The following is a 13,012-nucleotide window of genomic DNA, read 5'->3' on the forward strand; positions in this document are numbered from 1 at the left end:
TGAGGATAAATATTTTGATGCAAGAAAATACACATAATGATGAGGATGGTAAATATGGATAAACTTATATTTATAAAATAATGACCTGGATATGTCTAAACAGTCATTGTTACACTGAAAAGACACCACAATTAATTTACACATCAGTTTCAGTGAAATTAAGAAAATCGATTTTTTTAGGGTTGTTAAGATGTTCATGTTATATTTAAGGTTAGCAAAATAATTTGTAAATGTGGCCTTGAAATAATATTTATTGCTTATTTATTATTAAAAGCCAATTATTTTATTTAGGAAACAACAATAATTCATCCATCCATTCTTATTCATTCATCCATCCTGATTCATTCATATGAGCTTTTCGACATTAATAATAAATAACAGCACAGTCAATTAAAGATATCATTTCCATTTGACACTCTTGACAGATACATCACATCACAAACAGAAATATGGAGAACTCTGCAGACACCCAACTGACAAACACACTGTCAGACCGCTGACAGGTAACTCCTGCACTGAGGACAAAAAGGCTGTTAACTCTCCCTGTCTAGGATGTATTGTGCCTCCAGGCAGTTGAACAGTTTATCATTTTATGCACCCAAAACGCTTTAATGAGAGGAACATACACAGAACCCAAAAGAACACCAAACATTTTAAAAAGACATTCATAGAACATTAAACAGCCAATGAAAATAAATTTTATGAGGGCAGAAAAGAGTGCTTTATAGACATCTGGAGGAAAAGGGAGGAGTAGTGATTCAGGATAAAAGAGGAAAAGCAAACAGTGGTAGATTTATGAGATGAATACAAGATCTTTTAAATCACACATGCATCGCATAGAAAAGCCTCAGGCCACAAGTTTTTACTTCAGTGAAAGAGGAGTGGCATACTGAGCAACAAGAGAGAGAACAAGTGTGCAAGTGTATAGCCTATACTGTGTGTGTGTGTGTGTGTGTGTGTAAACGAAATCACATATATTGTGGTGACCAAACAAACAGTTTTAATGTTTTATAGTTGTGAAGGGACAGTTAGATGAACTAGTTGAAACTAGATTTTTTGGTGAACAATCTTTTTAATTAAAATCCCAAAATTCCCACACAATAGAAGTCAATGGAAAATCCCTGCCATGACAGAAAAACGATGTTTAACTAAAATCAACAACAGTGATATATTGATGAATGGTTACGTTTTGATATATGCAAATTTACCTCACATTTATTTTTTTTATTTTTTTTATCTAATGGGCCTGTGTTCATAAGCACATCTATCTCCATATGACAAATATTTTGCATGAGCTCAGGGCAAGACCATACATGCACGAGCAGAGAGCATGGTTTCCACAGCATGAGATCATGTTTCTGTGTCTATATGAAAGAGAAACAACTTTTCAGGAATACTATTGGGTTTACCTGCAAATGACTGACAATGCAGTACTGCTCAGGCCCATCCAGGCCACAGGTAGAGGTGGCGGTCAGGTTAATAGCTCGGCCAATCAGAAGGTTTCCAGTAGCCGGGTAACAGCTGCCTTCCATGCAGCCGTGTGGGGTGGAGGGCAGCTCCTGAGCCACAACTGGAAGAACTTGAGAGGACACAGACAGGAAGTGGAGGCCATTAGCTAATTATAATTTGTTTGTAAATACATAAATAATGTATTACATATTTGCTGCTATGTGTAATATCAAAATATATTAAGGGCTGTATCTCATGTTATGTGTGTTTATTATATTCAAACTGAAGGTGGTGCACAATGACTTGTGGATAAATGTCCCTTTCTTCTTGTTGCAAAGTGACTTCTGATATACACGTTCACTATGCTTTTTGCAGTGCTTTTTGGACATACTTACATATACATTCACCATGAATGCAAATTACACTTAAGACGGCCAAGTATTCTACAAAGTCCACAATTGTGTGACTGTATACCTCTGTTTTTAAGGGAGTGGTCAATGCACTTAATCCACAGCAAGATAAAGTAAAAAGTCAAGCAGCAGTTCTTCCTGACCCACACCACACTTTCCCTTTAAGAACACCACATATGACAGCCAATGACTGGATGGCATTGCTTCTGTTTGATGACTTCATGCAGCTCACGTTCCCATCCAGGCGGCAGAATCAAAGACTGAGGATTTAGTTTCTCATTGAGTCAGGAAAATAATTGACTTTTTTCCACATGGTTACTTCGGCATAAGGAGTGCACAAAATGCACTGTGTTTGCCTTTCAAAATCCACAATTCATCACAGGGTTATCAGTTTTATTGTTTATTTCTCTTTATCCAACCATTAATTTATTGATGGATGATACTTTAATATATCACTAAGCATGTAATCATTAAATCATTGAATTATCCACTATTCTTTAAACAAGAGTGCAGACACGTCTACAAAGTTCTTAACAATATGGAAACCTGGCACCTTCTCATTAAAAAAAATAAATAAATAACCATGCGAAAACAAGCACCATAAATTCCATCTGATTGCGTCAAGGTGTTAACCAGTGTGTGAGGGCATTGAAAGGCTTTTTCTTAACACACGTACTGTAAATTTGCACATAATGAATGAATAAAGGTCCTGATCTTTGAAATGTGTGTCCGCACACATCTGACTCTCCCTGGGTAAACAGTCATGCTATAGGTAGATCTAAAACCAGGACTCAGTCAGTGTTTATAGGTTAATATAATTTAAATAATATATAAGTTATATAAACCATACAAATAAATAACAAAACACATAGTATACAATAAATAATATAAACTAATTAAAAAAATAAATTTCTCTACAGGTCTAGCATAACATCTGATAGCATATCCAGTTTACAATTACATCTCTCAAGGGAATGTTGACCTCTATGTGTGTGTTTGCATATGGTTTATTATATTTGTGAGACGGAGAGCCGGGGATTCCCATAAAAAAAGAAGAACATTTCAAATAACTTTCCTACACGATCTTGCTAGTTTTCTAAGTAGATAGTATTTCAAAGGCAATATAATTATAGGACGGCGTCTGAGGAACTTTCATAAGCACAGAGTGTGATTAGTCTTTACAGGCCACACACACCCGAAAACACCATTTCTCCACAAAGAGTTTTCTGCCTTATGAGACCTTACACTGATGCATCCATCATCACAGATTCCCTGAGGCAAAGGATGCATTTAACACTTTTTCTTCATGACTTCTCATGTTCTGACTAGCAAGTGTGAAAACATGACCATAAGTGTGTGTGTTTGGGGTTTAAGTTGTAGGCAAGAATAGGTTTTGACTGTGTTTTGCCATAGTCTGTCATTGGGCCTCCACACATTCTTTTTCTCCTTCAAAGAGTCAAAACAAACATGGATAAGACTGATAGAGGGAAAGAGAGATAAAAGGCAACACCTATAGAAAAATGGATGAACATCAGTAAGAAGTGGATTACTCCCTCTTAAAGGTTTAATTCACACCAAAATTGGTCATTAATTACTTACCCTCATGTCGTTCCAAACACGTATGAAATTTGTTCATCTTCTGAATACAAATTAAGATATTTTTGAGGAAATCCGAGAGCTTTCAGACCATACCAGTAACACAACTGAAACCTTCAAGGCCCAGAAAGGTTTAAGGACATTGTTAAAATAGTCAAATGTGACATTTGTGGTTCAACCTTAATGTTATGAAGCTACGAGAAAAGTTTCTGTGCACAAAGAAATCAAAAATAACTTCTGCTTGCAAACAAGGCACAGCACATGTTCTACATCAGAGCGCTAGCTCCTGCGTCTGCAGCAATACACACATGCATCGTGGTACTATAATAAACGTGTGTCAACTGACACAGAAGAGAATACATTTTTTCTTTGCACACAAAAAGTATTCTCAACACAAGATCACAAAAACAAGATCACAAACAAAGGTTTTTTTATGTCGAGGCAGGCACATGGCTGCCCCCCCCCCCAGCTCCCATAAACTATCGCAATCCTCTTACTTTACAACACACACAGATACAAGACAAACATCTGGCTGAAGACACAACAACATCTCCGGTTACAGAGGCAGTTGAGCACTGCAAAGTTACAACAATACAGGAATGCCAAGCCAGGAAAATGTCATTCATTAAGAGAAAAACTCCAGGTCTTACAAAATTCTCATCTGCACATAAGGAATGGCATTCCACAAACATTTGACGACAAGCCACCACATGTGTTGCACTGCATGTCACACGGAAGTTGAGACAACAGCAGAAGAGACCAATGTGGCTCCAAAAAATATGATTATGATTACTAGGGATGCATGACATTTTAGTGCCATTTTATTTTTCTGACCACATTAGTGATGTTTTATCTTGCAGTTAATGGTCATTATTGGATATTAATATGTGCTCAATATGAATATCAATTTTCATACTGTAAATTATAATGTTATGATCCCTCAGTTAATAAGTGGACTTATGCATTGTAATTCAGGAAAAAAAGGTGGGCTACCATAGACAATGCACTGTCAAACCCAGAACTGGAATGTGAAAGAAATATATTTTTTATATAGTGAACCTGTGCAGCTATAAATCAAACAATCACAATTGACCTGTGACCTGGCAGATCACAACTCCTCTATATCAATGTTAATGGGCACAGCTTCAGATAATGAACTTGTTCTTTTGCCAGAAAAATACTGTAAACCACAAGTCCATGTTGTTTCAGATTATTAGCACTTGAATTCCTGCTCATCACAGCTCATCTTCCATTATAAAGTTCTAGTCTACCTTGGGCATGAATGGAATGAAGGAAGCAAATAAACAAACTTCCTCTCATTCAGATTGACCTGCGACATGCCATCCACTTTTTTCCAGTTTTTGAATGAAGTCATGCTTTCATGTTTATTTTACCATGCTATAAATCAGGGGTGACCAAACTTTGTCCTGAAGGACCGGTGTCCTGAAGAGTTTAGCTCCAACCCCAATAAGACACACCTGAACCAGCTAATCAAGCTCTTACTAGTCATACTAGAATATTCCAGGCAGGTGTGTTGAGGAAAGTTGAAGCTATACTCTGCAGGATACCAGCCCTCCAGTTTGGGCATCCCTGCTATAAATTGTCACACACATTGAGAAGATAATTGCAATAAAAATATATTTAAAAAACATTGAGATTATAGATTAAAATGTGATTCTAAAAATAAATCTGTGATTGGTAGTTTTTGCAATTTTATGATGATATTAGGCATCTTATTAATCACAGATGGGATTGACTGATCTAAAAGAAAATTCAATGGAAACGAGTGAGTGAAGCAGACTCCACAGGTAAGCCTTCATAATAGATTCTCTATGAATCTACTGGAGGATTTTTTAACACCCCTTTATTGAACCCCACTTCCCAGCCACTACTTAAAATGTCTTTTAAAAAAACGTATGATAATCACACACCTGAGACTGTTATCATTCCCAAAAATTCCTCTCATGCTCTAAATTCTGGCTACACCTTTAAACAAAGCTTTCCCAAAAGGTAAAAAATGCAGATAATATTTTCATAAAACACATATTCACATCTCAAGTGAAAAGAATATGAGAGGCCTAGCTAATGCTTACAACTCATGAATAATGGACAGTAAGAGGAGAGACAGGAAACCCGAAAAGGACTAAATGGAGGAGAGGAGCATAGACCACATCTGGTTCAGTGAGAGCAGATTGCAATTTTTTTTTTTTGTCACAAAAGTAGTAGAGAGATGGGAAAGAACTCCTACCCGAAACCCTTGGGCAAGACCCGCAATCAAGAACTCAACGAAAAGTGGCTAGGGATGAGAAGAAAGATAGGAAGAGAGATAGGAAGAAAGTACTGAGACATTAATGGGAGTAAATGGGTGACCACTAAGAACTTTTTCATAGTAGGCATCTTCAGTCTGGGAAGAGTCTTGAACCGCCGTGAGCATACAGATTTCGGGTGTGGGTCCTTGCAGAAGATTTGCAGCACCATGGACAGTGTCTGTAGCTCGGCTATTGTATGTTTTAGGTGCCAAGTGACCGTGTAGGCTGCAGATAGGACAAGCCAGAATTTTCTGCCCTCCAAACTAAGAGTTCGGTGTCCGTGATTGACCAGTCAATCCTTGAGTTGTATAGGGTAACGAAAGATGCAGACTTTGAGGAGAGGGATTTATGAGAATCATAAAATAGTGTATCCCCATATTGTTGAATGAAATCTGCCATCAGAGCCAAGTTAATGTCTAATTCCTCCCTAAGATTAGGGGAAAAAAGTAATATAAAACATAAAATATCCCTGTTAATACTGAAAGCAATTACAAATTCACAGAATGAAAGATTCTGTTGCAGTCTGGGAAATGGTCTACCATTTGTCGATCGACTTCAGGTGAAGGAAGCAGCAGTGTAGCCAGGTTAATGTCCTTACCTTGGATAATATTTTGTCTTATTTGGGGTGACACTGTTACAGCAGCAGGTGAGACAAAATGCCCACCAAAAGCTTGTGCTGGAACTGCGGTGGATAGAGTGAAATGCAATGTCGATGGTAGGGTGTTAACATCTTGACTTGAAGTGTTAGCCGACTGGTTAGGGGACTTGATTCTCGAAGATCAAGTCATCTCTCTAAGTCATCATTTGAGTCTGAGTAATCGCAGACAATGAGAGGTTGCTGTGACATTTTGGTTTGAACAGGACGCTCGTAAGAAACGATAGCAGCAGTATCTGCAAACACAATGAAGGGTGAGTAGAGGGCTTTTTCATACCTCATGTTGAGTGCCATAATATGTGACGTGGCATTAAGTCTCCTACTAGAACTTGCACTGACTCTTCCATTTCTTCTTCAGAACCGGTGCCCAGTCAATCAATTCCTTGGAACCGTTTGCTTTGCCCGCTTAACAATTCCGCTTATCGGTTCCGCTCATTGCAAATGTGTCATGAGGTCACACACGCGCTGCATTGTTTTGGTTAAAAACACAGCAAACATGGCATCGACGCAAAGAAGCATTCCAAAGTTTGGATATATTTCACGCAAAAAGACGACAATATGGTCACTTGCAACAGTTGTAAAAGTTCCATTTCATCAAAGGGGGGAACTACCTCCAATATGCAGAAACATTTGGCAACACATGCAATTCATTTAACCATTTAAATGAAGTACTTTCAACAGGGAATACACATTTAGTTATCTAGCTAAATGGCTGAGCATTTAGGGATCCTGATAAAATAATAAATGCAGTGATAATTGCGCTGTGCTACAATGAGAATAATGGGCCAAACTGAGCGTGTTGATCCCCCTCTCAATCACATGTCAAAACTAATGGCCATCCTCAGCACTGCACTCATTCCATTCTCAGTCAAGCACCCTACTAACGAAATCCTGCTCTCCACTCTCCACTTCTCTACCTCTTGTTCAGTTTTGGCTCTTTCATTTGATTCAATCCATACAGCACAGAGTGAAATTCACTGGATTTTAAATGTGCATCCTCTGCAGAAGCACCAGTTTACATGTCAAAATCATTTGTTAAAACTGTTAGTCCATCAAATTAGAACCATCATCATTAAGAAAAAGCATTCAAAACACCTCACTTATCTAATAAAACATTTATTACCTGGTTTCCACCGGTGCAATCAATGTGCGGCAGGCAAACAGCACTGAATGTATAATCAGTCTAATTACATGAGTCTAATTATATATGATTCTTATCAACCTAAAAGTAAATGTGTATACACCAAATGAATGCCAATAACTAATTATTAATTATAGCTCATAGTTAATAATAGCACAGAATTATTTCAGTACATGTAGCACAGAATAGCAGCAGCATTATAAATGCTTTTTCAGCATTTTTACACAAAAGTTTTTGAGTAATAAAATGGGAGAAGAACGACAGTGGAAATAAAACCCAAGGTATAGAGAAGCATTTAAAAGTTGAAATACTTGAGGGTCAAATTTTTTAACACTGTGCCATTCATGAGCAACTGCAGAAGATGCGAGATGCAAGCACAATAGTCAAACATGTCTGTCTAGTGCATAGTTACATAGTAAAACAATACAGAATGTGTTTTTGTCTTTAAAATGAAAAGAAGGGCAGTGAAATAAACCAAATATATTTTGAGAATGTGCCATGCAAAAGATGCAAGCACCGGCAAAAACGTCCACCTAGCAGGTGTTTACATAAAAAAGCAATTTAAAAAGAGATGCAGGGGAGTGCAATGAAAAAAGTATTATCTAGAGAGAAATTAAATGATTGACTTACGCAGCTTTTTACAACTTTGCATTTGTTTTTGAACATTGTGTCATTCGAGGCATTGCAAAAGATGCGAGACACAAGGTCTAGAGACAAGTTTTTTAAAAGTTGAACTTCTTTAAACTTGAGCAGAAAAATGGTGTGTAATGCACAAGATGCTGCAAAAATCACAAGTACAAAATTTCAAACACAACTGTCTAGCATTTAGTAGTGCAATGCAATAAAAAAAATGCAAAAGCCTAGACGTGCTTATTTAAAAGTTGAACATCTTTAAACTTGAGCGGCACATTTTTAGAGCAGTAAGTCATGCAAGACTGCCTAGCGCATTCTTAAATTTAAAAAATGGAAAAGCAGTGCATGTTAGGTTGGTCGCTCCAGAGACTTGCAAGTGTTGTGCAAACATAGACACAACTTTTCCTTGCCATGTTTAGCAGAGTTTGCCACAGGTGTATGGCTTCCTCTCCATAATGCATATACCTTTCATTATAAAACACAAAGGACACAAGGACAAGCAAACACAATGCCCTTGATTACTTCTCTTCAGAGAGAGAAAGGGCAGGCACTGATGCTAAAGAAGAGAGTGGGGTAACAGGATGGTCATGTCACGTTTGCTTAAGTCTAGATTGTTTTGTGTTGAAAAGGGCTCTCATGGGAGTTACTGTGAAAGACCTCCCGGGTGGGGGTCAGGTGAGGGACCATGCTTTTGAACTTCACTTTGTTTAAGAAGCTTATCCCCGCTCACCTCACTGGAAAGTCAGACTTCAATCCTAATCACATAGGATTGTCTGTGTTGTCATCAGTCATTTTAGTCATTCCACCTTAAGCTTTTTATCTGACATCTGCAAGGTAAAAACATGACCACCATACTCTAGTATATGCAGAAATCTGAAATCTGACTTACCCAGAAGAAGAACACTGAAATATCTGGCCATCACCTTGGGCTATCAAACAATCATGGGCAGCAGATTTCCAGGAGCCTGAAAGTATGAAAAAAATAAGAAAAGGTAAAGAGATAAAATTGGCAGAGCTGACTACCAAAATGTAGTATAAGGTAAAGCTATTAATACAGATTTTTTTTGTTTGTTAATTTTTGCATGATCTAATCATCAGTTTCTGTCTGTGAAAAGTGCATTCTTAGATTGAAAATATAGCAATATGGTGCATTTGTTGTAGAGGATCCCCCTTGCAAAGCTTTTGAAATTTAAAGGTTCTCATTTTCACATTGAATTGTTCAGTGGACAAAAACAATTGTGTTCTTTAATGGTTCCATATTGTGGTAGATGATGAATCTAGCATTTGTCTGGTGGGACCATGAGTGTGATCTGAAGAGTGGAGCACCTGGCACCTGGCTGCAGGCTCTTCAGTGTGCGGGTGAGAGGAGTGACAGGTCAGCTCCACCACACAATACAACAGTCTCCATTTCCCACACTATTTCACTCCAATACTATTTCACTACCACAAAATCCTCAACTACTATAACGAACAAAATAATTCACTGATACTATATCAGCAAATACATTCAAACCACAGAGCCTAACTATATACTAACTGATATACTATAACCACAAAAGTAATTTACCATTTTGTTTTGTTAAAAAAACTAAGTACATATTTGTGAATATGAAACAATCTGGAAACATTTAAACTTAAAAATTATTAAATAAAATAATTTATTGTCACATGGGACATTAAATTAAAAATCCGTCCTTAAAATCAAATCTAGACCATCATAACACACTAAGGAATGATGCCTCTGAGATAAAGAGAACAACATGACACTATCAAATCAAAGAGGAAGGACAAAAGACACATATAAAGTGAATAACAGGGTTAAAACAGTATTTACAGTCCCCTAAACCGTCTGGTAAGGCAACAGATAAGGCCAGCATGACCTGCACATCACCTTCATCTGTACAGACATACCAAAGCACAGTCTCTGATTCTTTATCTAAATCCTTATATGTAAAATACAAGAAACATACAGTACTCACGGAAACCCATAGGCTGATATTTATCCTCTGGAAAGGGATTTCTCTGAAAGCTCCCATGGAGGGACAAAAAGAGAGAGCCTGGTTGTTTGTGTGTATGTGTGTGTGAGAGAGAGAGAGAGATTCTGGTGTGTAAAAAAGTGTGAGTGTGTAAAGTTAAGCATGAAAAAATAAAAACTTTATAGGCACAACTGGCCTTTCCGGACAAAAACAGAAAGACCTGCTTAAGCCAATCAGAGTGGATGGAAAATGGTTCCCCCATCTTCAGCGCAGCAATGTGGTGAATGGAGAGCAATTCTTATTCAAATGCAGCTGTCACTCTGAAAGCCACTGTGTGAAAGGGGGAGCCGGTATCCAGGCTGACGGAATGCACTGAACCATTCTTTGAGAGGGCATTGAGCTGGTTAAGGGGTACAGAGGGGAGGGCAGTGATGCTTTGGCTTTCTCTGACCACACACACCCCTCCCTTCCAATACAATTCACAATCTGAACAGAAGGGAAAACTTGAAAGACATGCTGAGGTGAACTGAAGACTCTGGTGAAAGGTAACATAAAAACAACATATTCCCCTGGAAGAGTTACGTATTTATTAAAATTAAGTTCATATTTTGATGAAGTCATTACCCACATTGATGAACATTCCTGAACACCAAAAGCATTTTTTTATTATCATTAATAGCATAGTTATTTGTTGAAAGTGCACATTCAGGACTAGGCAACAAATATTTGTTCTGTTAGCCCACCTGGACCAAAAAATATATTAAAACAAACAACATAAAAAATGCAATCAATCAATCTATAAACCTTTATTTATTTAATATAAACCTTAAAACGTTACCTTCCAGTAAGCTGGATAGCATTATCTTGTTAACATTAATGAGAGTTTAAACAGTGTTCAATATATTTACGTTAGAACAAACACAGATGAAATATTACAGAGATCAATATTACACATTAAATAAAGATATTAAACTGACACTGGTCTTCAGTGTTCAGTAGATTGCCAGGATGTCTGAGATAGCAACTTACAGTTGTGTTCAAAATTATTCAACCCCCTAGAGACTGCAGTACTTTACAAATACAAGCTTTTCTGAAGATCCAGGATATAATAAAACTTGCATCTATAACAGTTCACTGGCATATTAAAAGTGATTTTGTCAATATATAATGTAATACTTTTGAGTTATAAGATTTTTTATGTCATAATTATTCAACCCCTATTCAACACTGCTTTTTTTAAATCACTTATTTGCATGGTGGGGAATAAAACAGTCTCAAAACACAATTAAGCCTTTAGAAACTCTATTAAAAACAGAATTAGCTTGAGCTGTTACACATACAGTTAGCCCATGCATGTATTGAAGTTGAGTAGCAAAAATGTCAACAGAGATCTCACAAAAGCAAAAGAGAAGAAATATTGTATTACTTTAGAAAGGCTAAGGCTATATGATGATTTCCAAGACATTGAAAGTTCCTAGAGACACAGCTCTCAGCCTTATTTCTTAGCTTAAAGTGTGTTTTACCAGAAAACCTTTGAGAATGTGGAAGAAAAAGCACAATATCATAAAATGTTTAATCAGAGCAACTGAAAAAAAACATGCAATGTACAGCCAAAGACTTGCACGATGACCCGATGAAAGGAGGAAAACCCTTTCGATGCAGTGTGTAAGAAGAACACTAGACAAGTATGGCCTTCATGTTGAGACATCTGTCACGGTTGGTAAACCGTGATCTCGGGTTGTTTACACTTTGTGGTGAATTCTGTGTGTTCTGCGTTTGCACTGATTAGTTGTGGGCGTCTCCGTTAATTGTATCAGCAACAGCTGCCACTCATTACTCATCTCCTTTATATATGGCTTGTCTCACGTCTTGTGTTTGTGAGATCGTTGTTTCATGTCGTTGTGTTACCCCTGTCTGGTTAAAGTGTTAGTTTGCGTTTGGATGTCTGTGTTTTTTCCTAGAACCTCATCCACTCACAGAACGATCTCAACCAACATGGAAGCAGCGAGCACCAACACCCTCACCGATTTCATGCACCATAGCGTCAAGAGAATGGATCAGCAGCAGGAGAGCATCTCGAACACCGGACGCGCTGTCCAAGCGCTGGTGGCACAGGTGTCCGAGCTCAACCAGCAGATCCATCAGCTCACGTCTCCCACTGCGCCCATCGCCCCGCCTGCGCCGACCGTTCCCCCGGGGATTCCCCAGGACCACTTCCGGCCTGAGCCGCGACTTCCGGCACCGGAGAATTACGCTGGTGAGCCAACTTATTGCAGAACATTTCTTAACAAGTGCTCTATGCATTTTGCTCTGCAGCCCCGCACTTTCGCCTCAGAAGAATCCAAGGTAGCGTTCACGCTCACACTATTATCAGGCAAGGCTGCCTTATGGGGAACGGCGGTGTGGGAGAATCAACATCCGTGCTGTGCCTCGTTCCACCTCCTATCTGAAGAGATGAAGAGAGTTTTCGACCGGGCCGCGACCGGCAGGGAGGCCGCCCATCGCCTCTCGGAACTCCAACAAGGACACTCATCTGTCACTGAATACTCCATCGAGTTCCGGACCCTGGCGGCCGCATGCCAGTGGAACGAGGCGGCGCAGTGGGATAGATTCCTGCATGGGTTATCCGACTGTGTTCAGCAGGAGATCTACCTCCTCGAGCTGCCTCCTACCCTCAACGAACTCATTGACCTGGCGTTGCGGGTGGAGGCCAGGTTTAATCGCCTGGGCCGTCAACACAGTCCCTCCAGACAACCTTTCTCTTCCGGTAGGGGGCGCTTGAGTCGAGAGAACACGGTCGGTTCAGTCGACGATCACGAGCCCATGCAGGTGGGTCGAGCTCG

The 13,012-nt window shown here is 38.7% G+C and overlaps 1 protein-coding gene across 1 annotated transcript in view; it reads right to left on the minus strand.

The window, feature by feature from the left end:
* LOC127944198 (laminin subunit beta-1-like) overlaps positions 1 to 10,322 on the minus strand; it is a 32,268-nt gene extending 21,946 nt beyond the window's left edge. Inside the window, exons 1-3 of the mRNA XM_052540039.1 lie at positions 10,173 to 10,322; positions 9,083 to 9,158; positions 1,410 to 1,579 (exon numbers count right to left, since the gene is read on the minus strand). Of these exons, the coding sequence (XP_052395999.1) occupies positions 1,410 to 1,579; positions 9,083 to 9,113 (201 nt within the window). The 5' untranslated portion in view covers positions 9,114 to 9,158; positions 10,173 to 10,322. The remainder of the gene's footprint in view (positions 1 to 1,409; positions 1,580 to 9,082; positions 9,159 to 10,172) is intronic.
* Positions 10,323 to 13,012: the final 2,690 nt, after the last annotated feature.

The sequence above is a fragment of the Carassius gibelio genome, chromosome A23 (assembly GCF_023724105.1).
Source record: "Carassius gibelio isolate Cgi1373 ecotype wild population from Czech Republic chromosome A23, carGib1.2-hapl.c, whole genome shotgun sequence".
Classification (NCBI taxonomy): Eukaryota; Metazoa; Chordata; class Actinopteri; order Cypriniformes; family Cyprinidae; genus Carassius; species Carassius gibelio.